Source organism: Columba livia, chromosome 5, assembly GCF_036013475.1.
Source record: "Columba livia isolate bColLiv1 breed racing homer chromosome 5, bColLiv1.pat.W.v2, whole genome shotgun sequence".
NCBI classification, from domain to species: domain Eukaryota; kingdom Metazoa; phylum Chordata; class Aves; order Columbiformes; family Columbidae; genus Columba; species Columba livia.
The window spans coordinates 67748004-67765938 of NC_088606.1; the positions used below are offsets into that span (position 1 = coordinate 67748004).

At 66.7% G+C, this 17935-nt stretch overlaps 5 protein-coding genes across 14 annotated transcripts; 3 read left to right on the forward strand and 2 right to left on the reverse strand.

The window, feature by feature from the left end:
* The first annotated feature begins 367 nt into the window (after nucleotides 1-367).
* On the forward strand, nucleotides 368-3292 carry MAX (MYC associated factor X). Of its 4 annotated transcripts, none has more exons than XM_065066474.1 (6): nucleotides 494-544; nucleotides 742-768; nucleotides 1645-1751; nucleotides 2106-2236; nucleotides 2323-2547; nucleotides 2765-3292. In XM_065066474.1, exons 1-5 carry the CDS (start codon nucleotides 509-511, stop codon nucleotides 2508-2510), a joined length of 489 nt encoding a protein of 162 aa, XP_064922546.1. In that variant the 5' UTR covers nucleotides 494-508; the 3' UTR covers nucleotides 2511-2547; nucleotides 2765-3292. The 4 variants fall into 4 exon arrangements, with proteins under 4 accessions (XP_064922550.1, XP_064922549.1, XP_064922546.1 ...); XM_065066476.1 differs by having other exon boundaries at nucleotides 3143-3292; XM_065066478.1 differs by having other exon boundaries at nucleotides 368-544; nucleotides 1645-1752; nucleotides 2113-2236; nucleotides 2323-3292.
* A 174-nt stretch (nucleotides 3293-3466) lies between these two features.
* On the reverse strand, nucleotides 3467-7443 carry FNTB (farnesyltransferase, CAAX box, subunit beta). The gene is made up of 12 exons (XM_065066430.1): nucleotides 7266-7443; nucleotides 6398-6462; nucleotides 6150-6222; nucleotides 5807-5898; nucleotides 5295-5441; nucleotides 5109-5192; nucleotides 4903-4989; nucleotides 4699-4828; nucleotides 4467-4599; nucleotides 4099-4210; nucleotides 3914-4028; nucleotides 3467-3824 (listed from the first exon to the last, which is right to left on the reverse strand). Exons 1-12 carry the CDS (start codon nucleotides 7353-7355, stop codon nucleotides 3717-3719), a joined length of 1236 nt encoding a protein of 411 aa, XP_064922502.1. The 5' UTR covers nucleotides 7356-7443; the 3' UTR covers nucleotides 3467-3716.
* A 2473-nt stretch (nucleotides 7444-9916) lies between these two features.
* On the forward strand, nucleotides 9917-13175 carry RAB15 (RAB15, member RAS oncogene family). Of its 6 annotated transcripts, none has more exons than XM_065066445.1 (7): nucleotides 9917-10152; nucleotides 11281-11341; nucleotides 11472-11532; nucleotides 11615-11692; nucleotides 11766-11827; nucleotides 12414-12479; nucleotides 12584-13175. In XM_065066445.1, the coding sequence occupies exons 1-7, from the start codon at nucleotides 10029-10031 to the stop codon at nucleotides 13173-13175; spliced, it is 1044 nt and encodes a 347-aa protein (XP_064922517.1). In that variant the 5' UTR covers nucleotides 9917-10028. The 6 variants fall into 6 exon arrangements, with proteins under 6 accessions (XP_064922517.1, XP_064922523.1, XP_064922519.1 ...); XM_065066451.1 differs by having other exon boundaries at nucleotides 9919-10152; nucleotides 11766-11855; nucleotides 12551-12876; XM_065066447.1 differs by lacking the exon at nucleotides 9917-10152 and adding an exon at nucleotides 10565-11133 and having other exon boundaries at nucleotides 11766-11855; nucleotides 12584-12879.
* Nucleotides 13176-13567: 392 nt separating this feature from the next.
* On the forward strand, nucleotides 13568-14837 carry GPX2 (glutathione peroxidase 2). 2 transcript variants are annotated; one of them, XM_021282528.2, is made up of 3 exons: nucleotides 13568-13785; nucleotides 14056-14226; nucleotides 14310-14837. In XM_021282528.2, exons 1-3 carry the CDS (start codon nucleotides 13654-13656, stop codon nucleotides 14658-14660), a joined length of 654 nt encoding a protein of 217 aa, XP_021138203.2. In that variant the 5' UTR covers nucleotides 13568-13653; the 3' UTR covers nucleotides 14661-14837. The 2 variants fall into 2 exon arrangements, with proteins under 2 accessions (XP_021138203.2, XP_005514882.3); XM_005514825.3 differs by lacking the exon at nucleotides 13568-13785 and having other exon boundaries at nucleotides 13835-14226.
* A 506-nt stretch (nucleotides 14838-15343) lies between these two features.
* On the reverse strand, nucleotides 15344-17026 carry CHURC1 (churchill domain containing 1). Its single transcript, XM_065066493.1, has 4 exons — nucleotides 16872-17026; nucleotides 16665-16800; nucleotides 16215-16285; nucleotides 15344-15766 (listed from the first exon to the last, which is right to left on the reverse strand). Exons 1-4 carry the CDS (start codon nucleotides 16908-16910, stop codon nucleotides 15674-15676), a joined length of 339 nt encoding a protein of 112 aa, XP_064922565.1. The 5' UTR covers nucleotides 16911-17026; the 3' UTR covers nucleotides 15344-15673.
* Between the last annotated feature and the right edge of the window lie 909 nt (nucleotides 17027-17935).

Below are 17935 nucleotides of genomic sequence, written 5' to 3' on the forward strand. Positions count from 1 at the left end.
ATCCCCATGAATGAGTCCCCCCTCAGTCTCCTCTTGTCCAGCTCCAGAGCCCCAGCTCCCTCAGCCTTTCCTCACACGGGAGATGCTCCACTCCCTTCAGCATCTCCGTTGCCCTACGCTGGACTCTCTCAACAGTTCCTTGTCCTTCTGGAACTTTTGCTACCCTACAGCTCAATAAAATCTCTCCCCACACCGCCTCCGTTGCCCCCGTACTTCGCCTTCGCGTCGTCGCGGCCTCTCCGCCCTCCATGAGGGGAAACAAGTAGCGGGGCCCCCCTGGGCGGGGACTACAACTCCCGGCGTGCACCGCGCGGACGCGCGGTGCACGCCGGGAGTTGTAGTCCCCCGGCCAGGTCTTTTTCCCTGCCCGTCTTCCCTCCCCGGACTCGTTCCCCCACAATCCCCCGCGCAGGCGAGGGGGTGATGTCACGTGTGCCGCCCGGCGGCGCATGCGCGCTGCGGGCTGTTGTTGTGGCGGCGCGGCCCGCGGCTCACCCGGCCGGGAGCGATGAGCGACAACGATGACATCGAGGTGGAGAGCGATGTGAGTCCGACCCCCGGCACCGCCACACACACCCCCCCGCCCTCCCCGACACCTCCACCCGCTGCCCGTAGCGCCGGGGGAAAGGGGCAGCGCGGTGGGGGGGTAACGTTTCGTTCGTGTTTCCTTCCTCCTCCTCCTCATGGGCCCGGTTCCCTTCACCTTCCTCTTCCTCTTCCTCCTTCCCGGGCTCCTCTCAGGAGGAACAGCCGAGGTTTCAATCCGCGGTACGTCCCGGGAACACGTGGGGGCGAGGGGCGGGGGGTGGACTTTTTGGGGGGGGGGGGGGCGCGACATGGGGGGGAGACACTTGTGTCTCTTGGGGGCTGGGTCACTTGGGGGGACACACTGTGGGGATGGGGCTTTGGGGGGGACCCGTGGGGTTTATGTCTTTTGGGGGGGATCTGTGGGCCTCGGGCTCCTTGGGGGTGCTGGGGATTTGGGGGTGTCCTGTGGGGCTGGGGCTCTTGTAAGGGGGAAATGGAGTTGTAGGTTTGGGGGGGGGGGGTGTGACATGGTGGGGGGGTTGTGTCTCTGGGCGGCGATCTGTGGGGCTGGGGCTCTTTAGGAGGAGTGTGGGGCTGGGGCTTTTGCAGGGAAGTGGGGGTGTCTGGGGGGGTTATGTGTGCGGCTGCATCTGTTTTGGGGGAGGAGACATGGGGGTTGTGTCATTTCAGGGCATCTGTGGAGCTGTTTCTTGGGGGGGGGCTGTATATGGGGAGTTTGACATGTGGGGTTGTGTCTCTTGGCAGAGGGTGGATGGGGGAACCTGCGGCTGGTTTTTGGGGGGCCACACCCCAGGGGGTGCAGGACAGGACGCTGGGCCCCGTTCCCCAGCTCTGCCTCCCCAGCGGGGCCCGCGGCTGCCCCGGCAGCAGGAAGGGAAGAAACCGAAAGCATCGGGAGGCGCCTCCTTCCCACGCCGCAGTGCTGCTGCCGCGCTGGAACGGCAGCCGCGGGCGCTTCAGCCGAGCTCCTGCACCAGCTCTGGGCACCTCGTTCACTTTTGGGACCCCCTGGGCAGCACCTATGGGTGAAGGGAGCGGGTGGGGGTTCCCTCCAGGGTGCCACCCCCTCTGACTCTTCTCTCCCTTCCCTCGCAGGCCGACAAACGGGCTCATCACAACGCGCTGGAGCGCAAGCGCAGGGACCACATCAAGGACAGTTTCCACAGCCTGCGGGACTCCGTCCCCTCCCTCCAGGGAGAGAAGGTGAGTTTATGGAGGGTAGTGGGTGCCCCGGCCCACGGCACGGAGGCTGGACGGCGATTTCTGCAGCCTGGACCTGGTGGTGGCTTCTCATTTTGGGATGCCGCTGCGGGGGACGTTTTGGTGCTCTCAGCCCAAGCCGAGCACCGTCAACGGGGTCCAGAAATGATCTCCCATGGAGCCGCCGAGGCTCTGGCCCACCACGGGCACCCCCGGTGGGTTTCAGTTCCCCTGGTAACATCGGCACAGCAGAGTAACCAAAATCCTTCCTGCTGCGCTGCGGGTGGGACGGGGCAACCAAAATGCCGTCGTTCTCCCCCAGGCAAGGTCTTTATCTCGCTGTTTATCCCACTATTGCAACAGGCATCCCGGGCCCAAATCCTGGACAAAGCCACAGAGTACATCCAGTACATGCGCCGGAAAAACCACACGCACCAGCAGGACATTGACGACCTCAAAAGGCAAAACGCTCTCCTGGAGCAGCAAGGTGAGCGAGGGGGGCGTTCAGGGGACCTGGGGCGGGGGTGACACGCGCAGCAAAGCTCTGGGTGACGCGGTGGCCCTGCCCTGCAGTGCGCGCGCTGGAGAAGGCCCGGTCGAGCGCCCAGCTCCAAGCCAACTACCCCGCGACGGACAACAGCCTCTACACCAACCCCAAGGGCAGCGCCATCTCCGCTTTCGACGGCGGCTCCGACTCCAGCTCCGATTCGGAACCCGACGAGCCACAGAGCAGGAAGAAGCTGCGCATGGAGGCCAGTTAGGCCCCCCCGGGGCCTCCCCCGCTGCTCTCGGCCGCCTGTAAGGACTCTCTTCCTTCTCTCGTAGAGGCTCTCGGACTGCAGCTTCCCAGCCCTCCCCGGCCCCTTTCCCCGCTCCAACCCCCACAGCCCCGGGGGAAGCTGGCCAGGCAGGGGCCTCGCAGCACCCAACAGACTTGGGGGGGTCGCACTATGTCCCCGCCACCCCCCCCCTCCCCAACTAGCGAGCCCCCCTCCCCTCTATTCTGATTTTTTAGGAGCATTTCTATTTATACCCGGGGACCACGGCAGTCCTGAGTTGAGGGGTGAGGCTGCACAGGAGCCCAGCAGCCCCCCCTGTGACCCCCTCCCAAAAGGCCAGACCCTGCGGGCAGCTGCATACCACCCCCCCCAACAAGCCCTGACGGGGGGGTCTCGCTATTTATTTTCTGCGTGTGCAATTCCACCTGCCCCCAGCACCTGCGAGAGCCGGCGGGGGGGCAGCACCCGCACCCCTCCCTCTGCAGCACTGGGCCGGGCTGGGTGGGCTGCGCGTGGGTCCTGCCCCCTCCTCCCTCCCTCCCTCCCTCGCCCCCCGACCCCTCCCCACCTCCGTGGCATTTTCTGAACTCTAGTGTCCCCTCCCTGCCCCGTAGGTGATCCCCCCCCTCCCCATTTTGATGCCATTCATTCCATGGATCTAAAGGTATGTTGTACATACTGCCCAGAGTTGTCTTGCAAGTTAAGGCTTCCCTTTACTATAAGACTATAAATAATAAAACAAAAAAAAAGCTTATTTTATCCTTCCCCGTGGTAACTGCCTGTTCTTGGAGTGGGATGGGGGGGCGAGGTGGCACCAGGGCGGCCCCCAAAACAGCCCGCGCTTGGTGTCACCTCCTGCCCTGCGTCCCCAGGGCTGCCGGCGGTGGCACGGAGGCGGGGGCAGCGATGTGCGCTCCTCGCGCACTGGACACGGCAGCTGTCGGTTCTGCTTTATTGATGCCAAAAGCTCCGCCGCGGCCCGTGGCCCCTCAGCTCCCGCCGGGGGGTCAGCGAGGTGCTCGGGGGGGCACAGCGGGCGCTGGCAGCCCCGGGCCGGGCCGCTTTTTGGTATTGCTAGCACCCTGAGGACCTCGCTCTGCCCGTCTGAGATGCCACAGGGGCCTCCCCATCGACCCAGGGGCTGGGGGGTCACTCCGCAAAGTCCAGGGGGGCTGCAGGACCCCCCCCTTACTCAGCAGCCGCTGGCTCCAGGTTGGGCACTGGCAGCTGCAAGAAATGCATCACTGCTCTCACCACCTTCTCTGGGGCGATGTTGTAGACGGGGTGCGTGGCCTGCTGTGAGAGGGGGGAGGAAAAAAGGTTAAAAATGCCTTTTTTTGGTGAGGTGGAGGAAGGGCTGAGCCCTGGCAGCTTGTGACACCTACCAGGCGGTTCTCGGGGACACCCAGGACCACCTCGTGGTGGAGGTCGCCGCTGCCGAAGTGCTGGGCGATGGCCAAGCCGCTCAGGCAGTAGCAGGTGTGGTAGAAATCCCGGGACCTTGGGGGGACATTGGGGTGCTGAGGGAGGGTCTGGAGCACCACTCAGCCCCCCCCAGGCTGGTACTCACTTGCCCGGCTTGTCGAGCAGCCCCCCGGCTGGGCACTGGCAGCACAGCAGGATGTATTCCTGCAGCGCCGACTGGTCCAACATCCAGTGGGTCATGCTGAGCGCCGTGTCGCCTGGAGTGGGGGAGACAGTGAAATGCCTGGGGGGGGCCTGGGAAAGTGGAAACCCCCACCCTGGGGTCTCCTCACACCTCTTAGAGATCCACCAAGGTGTCCAGTTAAGCCTCAGTGCCAAAACCCCCTGAGAACAGCGACATGAGGAGCCACGGTCACTTTGCGCTTTGTTGGCTCCCTAAACCGCCTTCACCCCTCCCTGGAGATGCTGTTTTGGGGGGGCAGAGGCAGGCGGGACCCCCGGTGCGTGACTCACCCCTGGCGTGGAGGGCGCGGTGGAGCAGGGGCAGGAGCCCGGCTTGCCAGAAGGAGTAACACCCGTCCACCAGCTTGTTGCAGCGGCCCTGGAAGCCGCCCTCGAAGCGCATCTGCCGATGGGTCACCCAGCGCTGTGCGGAAGGGACAGGAGCGGGTGGCAATGCAGGGACAAGGACCCCCTGTGGCCAAGACGCCCCCCCAAACCCAGTGAGAGCCGTGGTGCCACTCACCAGCAAGCTCCGGAGATCCAGGAGATGTTCCTGTTTGAGGATGACCAACGCTGCCATGCCGCAGAAGGTGTAGCCGCCGTGCGCCTCCATCCCCGGCACCCCGCCGATGCCGCCCTCCCAGTTCTGGCACCTGCGCGGGCACAGAGGTCAGGATGGCACCAACATGAGGGACTGTCTCTTGTCCCCACGTCCCCTGGCTCTCACCTCGCAATCCACTCGGCCGTCCCGGCAAAGAGCGCGGGCGTCAGGACGTTGGTGAGCGAGGCCACGGAGGCAGCACAGTAGGCACTTCTGCGGGAGGTGGGTGCTCAGAACCATGGCACCAGGTCCCCACCGTGGCACCGGGTCCCCCGCACATCACCAGCTGCCCGCCGTGACACCCAAGTGTCCCTCTGCCAGCGCTCACCCACCTGACGTCCACCTCGCCACCGACGTGCATGAGGAAGGAGCCATCGGGCTGTTTCAGTGAGTGCAGATATTCCAGCAGCTTCTTCCTGCAAAATCCAGGGGGCTGCGTGGGGGGGACACAAGTCTTGCCCCCCCAGCCCCGCGCCATCCACCCAGACCCCCCCACGCCACCCAGGTGCCAGCCATACCTGTTGATGACGCCGAACGCCTCCTCGGTGCCGATGATGCAGAGCGCGTTGACAGCGGCGTAGGTGGGGGCGAGATGGGGGTCCTGGCCGGGCCCCCCCCCAAAACCGCCTCGGGGGCTCTGGCAGCGGCTCAGGAACTGACAGACACTGGGAGGGGCAGGGGGAAGGTGGGGAAGGGGCTCGGGGCTCCCCAGCCTCACCCGCAGCACCTGGTGGGGTGTAACAGGGCCAGCCCGGCCCTGTTACCCCCCCCGTCTCCCCCCAAAGTCAAGGTTCTCTCTGTCCCCCATCTCCGTCCATCACAAGACGCCGGAGCGCGAGGCCATGGCCAGAAGAATGGGTGGCATTGATGGCACTGACAAAGCACTCCTTTGCTGCTGCCAGCGCGGGGACAGCGGGACGTGGCACCTCCGGCATCACGCGGGTGGCCCACGGGGCCACCGGGTCCAAGATGGGGGTCCCCAGGCTGCTGTTGTAGCCCCCCCAGCTCTTGCCACCCTGGTGTCACTTACTCAGAGGCAACTGACTGGGGAATGGGCTCGTCCAGCAGCTCCAAACTGTGCAGGATCCAGTAGCAGAGCCAGGGCCGGCTGGCGTCCAGACACTGCGGGGACAACAGGGGACAGTCAGGGTGGCCAGGGGGTGGCGTGGGGCCTGGGGTGCAGGCAGGAGCAGGCAGCGCTCTCGCAGGAGAGGGTACAGGCAGGAGAACCCCCGGAGCTGCTGCAGCATCAACACAGGGACAAGCACAACCCAAGGGGACACCAGGAACCACTGCGTCTGCCCCTGGGGCTGATAGTGACAGACTGGGGACAGCAAACGCCCAGTGACAGCCCTGGCGGCACCACTGCGTACCTCGTAGGCTTCGGTCAGCTGCCGGAGGCCTCGCTTCAGGTAGTGGAAGTGCTTATCCCGGTGCAGGACGAACCTGGAAGGACAGGCAGGACGAGGCTCGCAGGGAAAGCGCCACAGGGGACACCGGCCGATGTCACCGCGCTCAGGGGCGGTGGCCGAGAGAAGGGGTCGGTGCCCCGCTCTGCGTCTCAGCAGCCGCCGCAGCCACCGGTTTGAGGGGGAACTCGTTTATTTATTATGGAACTTACTGCGAGGCATGATGGTTGGTCTTGCAGGCGTCAAAAACCTCCTGCACGATCTCTTCCACCTTGGTCTGCCTCAGGTGACAGCGTGGGGACACGTGGGGTAGGGCAGGGGGGACACAAAAGACACAGTGAGCTCTGGAAAGTGTCCCCAACATGGTCCCCTCCCCGATACCCTCGATTCGGGGGGCTCCTGCCCCGTCTCAGGGGTTACTGGTGGCATCAGCTCATCACCTTCTCCAACAAAACCAAAGTGACCAAAAGCTACTTGGTCCCGGGGATCAGCTTAGCAGGAGCTTAGGCCCGGGATTAGGCAGGATTTGAGCAGCGGTTTTAAAGACAGAGTTTGGTTTGTCCCAGGACACCCCAGGGAAATCGCCGCGGGCCCCGCTCCTCCCGCTGAGGCCGGGACGGCGCAGCTGGCCAACCCGGGACTTGTGACACCGTCCCGAGTTTAGACTCGAGCTTACAACGCAGCTGGCGCCGTCCCAAGCCGGGATCATCCCCCGGGTCTCCAGGAAACACCCCGGCTTTGGCGGGGGTGTCTCGGGAGGGGTGACAGGGACAGCCCCGTCCCCCGTGTCCTACCGGGACCCCCCCGGGTCGGGAACCGCCGCCGTCGCCTTTCACCCGGTCCCGGCCCCCCCGGGAGCGTCAGCACCGCCGGGCCGGGACGGGGGGGGGCCCGGCTGCCCCCCAGGACCCCCCCAACCCCCGGGGAGGCGGGGGGTGACCCGTGTCACAGCCCCCGCGGGTGTCCCCCGGGAGCCGCCGTGCCCGGTGGGTGCCCCCCCGAGCCCCCCGGTGTCCGGAGCCGCGTTGTGGGGGGAGGGTGGATCTCGCAGCCCCGCCCCAGCGCCCCCCGTCCCCGCACCTGCTCGGCGGAGGTGGCGGTTCTCAGCCCGTCGTCCCGCAGCCGCCGCCGCCCGCCCTGCTCGCGGGGGGGGGACGAGGCTCCCGCCATGCTGCGGGGGCAGCGGCGCGACGGCGGCCGGGCGGGGACACGCGACCACGCCCCTCCAGGCCACGCCCCTGGCCGCGCCCCATTTATCCCGAGCCCCGCCCACGGCACCGCCCCGGCCGCGCATGCGCGGTGGGAGCCGGCTGGGGAGCGCGTCACCGCGCCGTAACGTCATGTCGGGCCACCTGGTTTATTGCGTCATTGCAGCGCTGTGTTGCGTCATCGCGCCGCGTTGTTGCGCTGTGTTGCATCGCCAAGCTGGGGCGCTGCATCGCGCAGTGCATGGCGTCATCACACAGCCACAGCATCCCGGGTGTCAGGGGCTGAAGGGACCTGGAAAGCTCATCCAGTGCAATCCCCCCATGGAGCAGGAACACCCAGATGAGGTTACACAGGAAGGTGTCCAGGCGGGTTGGAATGTCTGCACAGAAGGAGACTCCACAACCCCCTGGGCAGCCTGGGCCAGGCTCTGCCACCCTCACCAGGAACAAGTTTCTTCTCATATTTAAGTAGAACCTCCTGTGTTCCAGTTTGCACCCATTACCCCTTGTCCTGTCACTGGTTGTCACCCAGAAGAGCCTGGCTCCATCCTCCTGACACTCCCCCTTTCCATATTGATCCCCAGGAATGAGTCCCCCCTCAGTCTCCTCCAGCTCCAGAGCCCCAGCTCCCTCAGCCTTTCCTCACACGGGAGATGCTCCACTCCCTTCAGCATCTTGGTGGCTGCGCTGGACTCTCTCCAGCAGTTCCCTGTCCTGCTGGAACTGAGGGGCCACAGCTGGACACAATATTCCAGGTGTGGTCTCACCAGGGCAGAGCAGAGGGGCAGGAGAACTGCTCTTGACCTCGTGTCACAGCATCGCGGCGCTGGGGTGACAGCTGTGTTGTGTCATCGTGCTACAGCGCCACGTCATTGCAGTGTGGCACCTCGTTGCATCATCACCCTGCAGCACCGTGTCGCGGCACTGAGCACTGTGGCACACCGTCACACTGCCACACCACTGCGGCATCAGGCCGCAGGGCTGCGTTGCCACACCACGGCGCCACATCACCCTCTGTGCCGCGATGCTGCCGCACAGCAGGCTGGCACAGCACGGCGGTGCAGTGTCACTGCTGCAGTGCCACCTCACTGCACCGCAGTGCTGCATCGCTGCACAGCGTCCGCCCCACAGCGCTGCCCCACGCGCTGCTGCGCTGCACCCTGCTGCAGCCTGCGCTCCACCAGCCAGGCCTGCGCTGCCTCGCTGCACCCCCTGCTGCATGCCGCACCCAGCACTGCACCCCAGCACCCAGCGCTGTACCCCAGCACCTGCCACTGCACCCCAGCACCCACCACTGCACCCCAGCACCCAGCGCTGTACCCCAGCACCTGCCACTGCACCCCAGCACCCAGCACTGCACCCACCACTGCACCCCAGCACCCACCACTGCACCCCAGCACCCAGCACTGCACTCACCACTGCACCCCAGCACCCAGCACTGCACCCCAGCACCCACCACTGCACTCACCACTGCACCCCAGCACCCAGCACTGCACCCCAGCACCCACCGCTGTACCCCAGCACCTGCCACTGCACCCCAGCACCCACCACTGCACCCCAGCACCCAGCACTGCACCCCAGCACCCAGCGCTGTACCCCAGCACCTGCCACTGCACCCCAGCACCCAGCACTGCACCCACCACTGCACCCCAGCACCCAGCGCTGCACTCACCACTGCACCCCAGCACCCAGCACTGCACCCCAGCACCTGTCACTGCACCCCAGCACCCAGCACTGCACCCACCACTGCACCCCAGCACCCAGCACTGCACCCCAGCACCTGTCACTGCACCCCAGGACCCGCTTGCAGCTCCCACTGCAGCCCTGCCTGCAGGGCCACCCTGCTCCACCCTGGGGACACTCCAGCCCTGGGGACATCTCACTGTCTCCTGGTGCATCCCTGGGTGCCCCACACAGTCCCTCCATGGGGGTTCCGTGTGTCACCCCAGTGTCCCCTGCTGCAGTCCCAGCCCCTTGTGTCCCTCACTCTCTGCGAGGGGGGTCCATAATGTGACCCTGGATGTCTCCTCCCCATATTCCCCAGTGCAATCCCCTGTGTCCCCTGCTGCAGCCCCTGTGCTCCCCTTGATGCCCCAGAGCATCTCCCAATGTCCCCACCCATGTCCCCTTGTCCATCCCGTGTGTCCACCAGTGTTTCAGAGCATCTCCCAGTGTCCCCAACAGTGTCCCCCGGTACACCCCTGGCTAGTTCCCACTCTGCATCCCCCGTGTCACCCGCGGTGTCCCCAGAGCATCTCCCGCTGCACCCCCGATGTACTGTCCCTCGTGTCCCCCTCCCGGTGCCCCAGCCCAATTCCTGGTGTCCCCTCCGGTGCATCCCCGATGTCTTCTTCCCCGTTCCCCACGGCATCCCCCGCTGCATCCTCGGTGTCTCCCCGGTGCTCCGTCCCCCACATCCCCCTCCCGGCGCCCCAGCCCATCTCCCGGTGTCCTCTCCCGGTGCATCCCCGATGTCGCCCCCGTTCCTCACAGCATCCCCCGGTGCATCCCCCGCCCTCCCGCCCCCGCCCCGCGCCCCGCCCCGGTGCCACCCGGCGCGGCGGCGGCAGCGCAGCGCTCCCGCCCCCGGTAACGGCGGCAGCGGCGGCCCCGGCCCGGCCCGGCCCGGCCCGCCATGGCCAAGCAGTACGACGTGCTGTTCCGGTTGCTGCTGCTGGGGGACTCGGGCGTGGGCAAGACCTGCCTGCTCTGCCGTTTCACCGACAACCAGTTCCACCCCGCCCACATCTCCACCATCGGTACCGGAGCGGGGGAACGGGGAGAAGCCGGCGGCAGCAGCACCGGGGAGCGGGGGAGCCGGGGGGGCGGGCAACGGAGGCTCTGGGGAGCAGCGGCACCGGGGGATTTGGAGCACCGGGGAGCGGCAGTACCGGGAAAGCGTGGGCACCGGGCAATCGGGGAGCCGTGGGCACCGGGGAACGGGAAAACTGTAGGCACTGGGGAACCGGGAGCTCAGGGGAACCGCAGCACGGGGAAACGGGAAACCGTGGGAACCGTGGCACTGGGGAACCGGGAGCACCGGGCAGCTGCAGCTCGAGGAAAATGGGATAACCGGCGGCAGCGGCGAGCCGCGGCAACGGGCAGCGGCGGCACCGGGGAACCGGGAAACCGCAGCACCGGGGAGCCGGGAAACCGTGGCGCTGGGTAACCGGGAGCACCGGCCACCTGCAGTTCCAAGGAACCGGGGACCGGGAAAACCTCGGGGACCAGGAAAACCTCGGGGACCGGGAAGCCGCGGGCACCGGGCAACCGATAGCACCGGGCAGCCGCGTCATGGGGCAGTCGGGGGCACTGAGGAGCCGGGAACCGGCAGCACCGAGCAGCCACAGCACCGGGAAACTGTGGGCACCGGGGAGCCGCGGTACCGGGAAACTGGGGGCACCAGGGAGCTGTAGAACCAGGAAACCGAGTGCACCGGGCACCCATGGCACCTGGGAACCGGGAGCAGCGGCGAACTGGGAAACCATGGGCACCGGATAACCGCAGCACCGGGGAACTGGGAAACTGGGAGCACCGAGTAACCGCGGCACCAGGAAACCAAGAGCACCAGGGAGCTGCGGCACTGGGGAACCGGGGGCACCAGGAGCACCCGCCCAGCAGCGGGACCGGGGCCAGCACCCACACAATGACCCAGCACCCACACGGTGACCCAGCACCGGGGCCTGCCGGGCCTGGCACCGGCTGTGGGCACCGGCACTGGGCTGCCACCAGGACCATGGGTGGGCATGGGGGAGCCCCGGCACACAGTCTGGCAGCACAGCGTGGATTGGGGTGGACCAGGAGAGGGTGTGGGGACCAGAGAGACCCTGGTGACAGCAGCGGCAGTGATGGGGGGACACCCTGTAACCTTTCCCTCCCCATCCCAGGTGTCGACTTCAAGATGAAGACGATCGAAGTGGACGGCATTAAGGTGCGGATACAGATCTGGTGAGTGCCCGGGGGGGATTTAGGGAGGGGGGCCTGGTCCTGCTTCCCTCTCCTCCCCGGGTGGGGGCTGAGGCCTGAGCACCTCGTGCCAGGGGTGGTGGCACCGACTGACCTGCTGTCCCCACCACAGGGACACGGCGGGGCAGGAGCGGTACCAGACCATCACCAAGCAGTACTACCGGCGTGCACAGGTACGGGGGTGCGTCCAGGAGAAGGGAAACTGAGGCACAGAACGGGGTTGGGGGGTATAAATGGCCACCCCCCCTCCCACAGGGCATCTTCCTGGTGTACGACATCAGCAGCGAGCGCTCCTACCAGCACATCGTGAAGTGGGCCAGCGACGTGGACGAGGTGGGGGTACAGGGGTGTAGAGGGGTGGTCCCCCGTGGCCAGGGGGTTCTCACGCCGCCCCGCCCCCCTCCAGTACGCACCTGACGGCGTCCAGAAAATCCTCATCGGGAACAAGGCGGACGAGGAGCACAAGAGGCAAGTGGCCAGAGAGCAAGGGCTGCAGGTGAGCGGGGGCGGGCGTGCGCCCCCGGGCGGGGCAGGGACCCTTCCTGCACCCCCAGGGTGGCCAGGGCCCCCCCCGCGCCCTCAGCATGGCCAGGACCCCCTCCAGCCCCCCCTTGCACTCTCCAGGGACCCCAACAACCACCCTGCACCCCGAGCATCCCCAGGTACCCCCACCAGCACGGCCAGGGACCCGCCACCCTCCTGCAGTCTTCTCTGTAGCCAGGGACCCCCCCACAGCCCCCCGTGCATCGAGGGACACCCCCCCAGTTCCTGTGCACCCTCAGAGCTGCTCTTATGACTCCCTGTTAGCCCCCAGCATGTTCAGGGACACCCCCTGCACCTCCAGCACTATCCCCTGCACCCCCAAAGCACCCAGTGTCCCCCCCAAGAGACCCAGTGCCCAGTCCCAGAGATGCTCCCACACCAGCCCCCCCAATGCCAGCTCGTCCGTCTGGCCACACCTGGCTGTGCACATGCTGGGGGTGGAGGATGCTGGGGGTGACCCCCCCATCGCCCCCCCAAATCATGGTGCCACTGCCGGCCCCGCACCCCGCAGCTGGCCAGGGAGTACGGGATGGATTTCTACGAGACGAGCGCCTGCAGCAACCTCAACATCAAGGAGGTGCGGGGGGGGTGGGGAGGGCTGGGGGGATCAGGGGGTCCCCCAGGCTCACCCCCCGTCCTGTCCCCCAGTCCTTCACGCGGCTGACAGAGCTGGTGCTGCAGGCGCATCGCAAGGAGCTGGAGGGGCTGCGGGGCCCCCCCCGCACCCCCACCCTGGCCGGCCTGGAGGAGGATGAGCAGCAGCCCCTGGGAAGCGAGGACACCCCCAAAACCTGCTGGTGTTGAAGCCTGGGACCCCCTGACCTCCCCACTTCCCGAGCTGTGTTTTGGGGGGAGGGCACGATGGGTGTGGGATTGGGTGGTCCCGATGTGGGGGGAGCGGCGGGTGCCTGGTGGTGGTGGGGACCCAGGACCCCACCTGGGGGTGGCGGGGGCCGGGCAGGTGTTGCGGGGGTGCCCCCCATCCCAGCACCCGGGTGGGGTGGGGAGGGTGTCATGGAGGCTCCGTGCCCACCCTGTGCCCATGGGCCCCCCCCGGTTTTACACACACACACACTCACACAGAGTTTGCAAAATAAAGGTGATGCTGGAGGCGGCCAGTGGCTCCTGTGCTGCCGCAGGGGGGCTGTGGGCACGGTGCCATACTGGTGGCATGGTGACACAATGGCTGCACCCCAACGGAGCCACTGGCACCACGGGGCAGTGGCACAGGCAGTGCTGGGACACCGCAACCCGAGCGGGCATCAATAATTGAGGCTGTGCCGGGGCCGCCGGGATGGTGTCCCCTTTCCAGGCTGGGGACGGGTCTGGGGGGCACTGTGCCCATCACCATGAGGACTGTTGGCTTAGCCCTGGCTGTGGGGACAGGGACAGCGCGGTCAAACTGGATGGTGGTGGGCACTGGGATGCTGCTGAGCACTGGGATGAGCGGGTACCAGGGTGATGGTGGGTGCCAGGAAAATGGTGAGTACGGGGGCAACAGTGAGTACCAGGACAATGGTGGGTACAGGGGTGATGGTGGGCACCAAGGTGATGTTGGGCATCCCAGCAGACAGTTACCAGGGTTGACGCTGGCACTGGGACCAGTGGCCACCAGGACTGGTGGGCACTGCAAGAGAAGGCAGCAGGCACTGGGACAGCGATGTCAAGGCAGCCGCAGGAAAGGAGAAGCACTGGGACACCCGTCCCTCCCATCACCTGCCCTGCTCTGAGCCACCCACCTCCTGCATCCCATGCAGCCCCAGCTCCCGGAGTCCCGTTATTCCCCAATACCCATGGGTGCTCCCAGCCCACGCCCCACAGCATCCCGCAGCTCACGGGCATGGGGAAGAGCAGCTGTGCTGCACCATGAATTATTGAGGCAGGTAGGAGCATCGCCTTGGCCCCGCGCCACCCGCGCCCTCGTCCTCCCCGCCCGCTGTGGGTGCTGCCGGGTGGGATGGGTGGGATGGCTCCGGTTTCTGCCAAGTCACGGCGGGGCGAGGAGACCTTTGGAGCCCAACACATCACGTGGGCGCCGGGCAGCCCTTAAGGCACCGACGGGCGCGAGGGGGGGTCAAACCGACGGCACGCCCGCAGCCATGAGCATCCCCATCGCCAAGTCCTTCTACGACCTGAGTGCCACCTCCTTGCAGGGGGAGAAGGTGGATTTCAATGTCTTCCGGGGCCGCGTGGTCCTTATCGAGAATGTGGCGTCTCTCTGAGGCACCACCGTGCGGGATTACACCCAGCTCAACCAGCTCCAAGCCCGCTATCCCCGGCGGCTGGTCGTGCTGGGCTTCCCCTGCAACCAGTTTGGCTACCAGGTAAGTCCCTGGGGGTCAGTGCGGGTGCGAGGAGGTGGGGGAAAAAACACGGCAGGACCTCGGCTTTCTCCTCCCCACCACAGGAGAATGGGACCAACGAGGAGATCCTCAACTGCCTGAAGCACGTGCGGCCGGGTGGCGGCTTCGAGCCCAATTTCACCCTCTTCCAGAAGTGCCAGGTGAATGGGCAGGACACCCACCCCGTTTTCGCCTACCTGAAGGCTCACCTGCCCGCACCAGCTGACGAGGCCACGCACCTGATGTCCGAGCCCCGGTTCATCACCTGGAGCCCGGTGCGGCGCTCCGACATCTCCTGGAACTTCGAGAAATTCCTGGTGGGGCCGGAGGGGGAACCTTTCCGACGCTACAGCCCGCGCATGCCCACGGCCCAGCTGGAGCCCGACATCCAGCGCCTCCTCAAACTGGCCAAGTAGGGCTGGCTCCCGTGTCCCCCGGCTCAACGCCAGCTGCCACCCCCCGGGATGGCCCCAGCTCTCCGCCGGGTGACAGCCCCCCCCGAAAACGCCGTGGGGAGGCGGCTCGATGGGGGCAGAGGGCTGGAGCCACCGGGGTGGCGCGGGCTGGTGGCAATAAATGAGCCGGAGGGAGCGTGTCTGTGTCCGCGTGGTTTTTGGGGATGGCTGGGGGGAGGCTGCCAGGAACCAGCCCCAAGGTGCTGGATCCAGGAAACAGCAGCAGGATGGAGCGGTGCCAGGGGAGCAGCACCTGCGGGTGTTGGTGGGGCTGGGTGCCAGCAGCAGCACCCCACCCCAGGGGAGCGATTTCGGTTCACCTGGCCCCAGGAACACACATCCCTCAGCAGGGCAGGGCTGGGCTTACACACCCCAGGGAATGGGCCTTGGCGGGGGGCGAAGTGACCCCCACATGAGCTCCACACAGCCCCTGGGGGAGCAAAATTAATTAATTTCTCAGTGGGGTTTGGCAGGACACCGCTGAGCAGGGTGGGTGCTGGGATGAGGAGAAGGCAGGCTCCGGTATGGGGGGCGAGGAATCCCATGGGAAAAGCCCCCCCGATCCCTGCATCAGACCCCAACACCCTTCACCAGCTCCAGGGGGTGAAGCCCACCCCAAAGTGCTCCCGCCTGCACCACCAAGCTGTAACACATCACGTTTATTGCCCCACACACGTGGGCTCCTGAGGAAGGTGGGGATCCTTTGAGACCCCTTTTTGGGGTGACAACATGCTGGGTCCATTTTATGTCCTCAGCACAAGGGGGGCTCGGCCTGGGGTGTTCCCCCTCATCACCGTGGTTGGGGTGGGAGTCGCAGGGCAGCAGGTGAGCTGCTCCCAGGCACGTTGGAGCATCCAGGTGATCACCGCATCTGGGCTGGAGGTTCGGAGAACAGAATCATGTAAGGGACGGTGTTGCCACCAGCGATGCGACGGCTTCGCGACACAGGATTCGTGTTGGGACACAAAGCAGCTTCAGAAGAGAGGGGTCATCTGGCGGGGGTCGTCCGGGAGGATGCTGATGGAGTCCTCGGCGCGGCCGCAGAGCAGGCACAGCATGGTGTACTCCTGCGGTGGCACAGGACACCGCGGGGGGGCTGTCACAGCCGTGCCACAGCCAGGGAAACCCGAGCTGAAGCCAGCACCTGATCCTCTCGATTGCAATCAGAGCTGGGGGGGGGATCTTGTTTCCCCCCACCCAGCTCCCCTGAGCCCATTTTCCAGTGCTTTGGTGCCGAACAGGCAACGTGCCAAGGAGAAGCGTGGGTGAGACACAGGGCCCCCCCAGCACACCACTCTGGGCCACACACATCACGGACGTGGCTACGAGGCAAGAGGTGAGCTGGGGGACTAGTGCCAGGAGGCTCCAGGTAGCCCTGAGCACAGGGACGTGGCTCCAAAACCTGCGAGACTGGTGGCATGGTTGGCTCTGAAGCCATCCCTGGCGGGGGGGTCCTAGGGATGTCTCTGGAGCTGGAGGGGGTTTAGGGGGGACAATGCGCTCCCCCGGGTGTACCTGGTAGTCGTCCACCACGCTGAAGGTGTATTCGTGGCGCGCGATGAGGTGGTGGCAGTTCTTGCATAGGTCTGCGGAGGGGACAGCGGGTTAAGGGGACACGGCTGCTCCCAGCCCTGGGGTCACTGTCCCTGGGGTACTCTCTCCCGCCCCCCAGTTCTCTCAGACCCTTGTGGACAAGCACTGAGCATCCCCCCAGTCCCCACGGTGGCTCCCAGAGCATCAGATCCCCCAATTGTACCCCCCCTGGCCATCAGCTCCCTGACACCCCCTCCCTTCCCAAACCCTGAGATCCCCTCGGGTGTCACCTCCCCAGCCCCTGTCCCCCCAGGAGCATCAACCATCTTCCCCCGTGTATGGGGCCCCCAAATTAACCCTCTCTCAAGCTCCTCCTCCCCAGCCCTCCATCAACCCCCGGCCCCCAAACCCCAAAGGTCGCCCCCGGCGCACGGTCGTAGGTGACGATCTCCTCCCCGCCGTGCACGCCGGCCGCCCGGTTGCCGAGCAGCACGAAGTCCCGGCGGCCGCACTGCGCGCAGCCCACGAAGTTGAGGAGGAAGGAGCCGCCCTCCAGGCAGGTGGTGCCCTGCGGGGACAGCACACGCTGGCACCGGGACCGGGACCGACCCCCGGCGCCCCCGCCCGGCTCGGCCGTACCCGCTCCGGGTACTCGGTGCCCACGCAGCCCCCGCACATCCCGCTGCTGCCGCCGCGCAGATCTCGCGAGACTTCCGCGGTGGGGGGCGTGGCGTGTGGTGTTAGCCCCGCCTCTATGGGCGTGGATTAAGTAAAACTCGCGTGTGGGGGGGCGGGGTGTGAGGAGAGGGCAGGGTTTGAAGAACAATGAACTTTATGTGTGGGCGGGGTTTAGTTAAAAGAGGGCGCGGCTTGTCCAGGGGGCGGAGTTTGCCGTTTAACGAGTGTATAGATCGGCGGGGCTTGTGATTGGGGGCGTGGTTTTAGGGAGAGGGTGGGGCCAGCGGCAGCCCCTCCCGCACCCGGCGGGGAACCAGCGGGCGGGGCTGTGGCCCCCGCCCCGGTATCCCCCACCCTAGCCCCCCGAGCTGGGTCCACACGGGGCCTCCCCGGGATGGCCGGGGCTGCGCCTCGGGACCCGCCCTGCTCCCCCCGCGGGGTGCAGCCCAGTGGACAGCCCCTGGGCCGGTCCCGGCGCTCCGTGCGGGGCGCCCAGGGCTGGCTGGGGGGCGTGTGGGACCAGCTGCGGGCAAGCAGGGCTACTTGATGGCGTGCCTGGGCTAGCTGGGGAACACCCGAGCTAGTGGGGGGCATCTGGTGGTATCTGTGGAGGTGCCTGGGCTAGCTGGGGGGCACCCAGGGCTAGCTAGGGGGGTGCCTGGGACCAGCTGAAGGACCCGCTGGGATAGCCAGGAGTGCTGAGGACTAGCCAGGGGAACTCGGGGGGAGCTGGGGGGCACCCAAGGCTAGTGGGGGACACGCGAGGCAGGCTGGGGGTGCGCATGGGACTAGTTGGAGGAACCCCAGAGCCAGCTGAGGCGCATCCTGGGCAAGCTGGGGGCCTGCGGGGGCTGGCCGAGGTTACCGGGGGCTGCTGGGGGGCCAGCCGGGGTTACCGGGAGCCGGCTGGGGGGCCAGCGGGGCCAGCCGGGAGCCCCCCCGTGGCAGCGGGGCGCTGCGCCGCTCCGCGCCCGGCAGGTGCCGGTGCCGGTGGCGGCGGCGGCCGGGGGGGGCCGCTGTGCTGC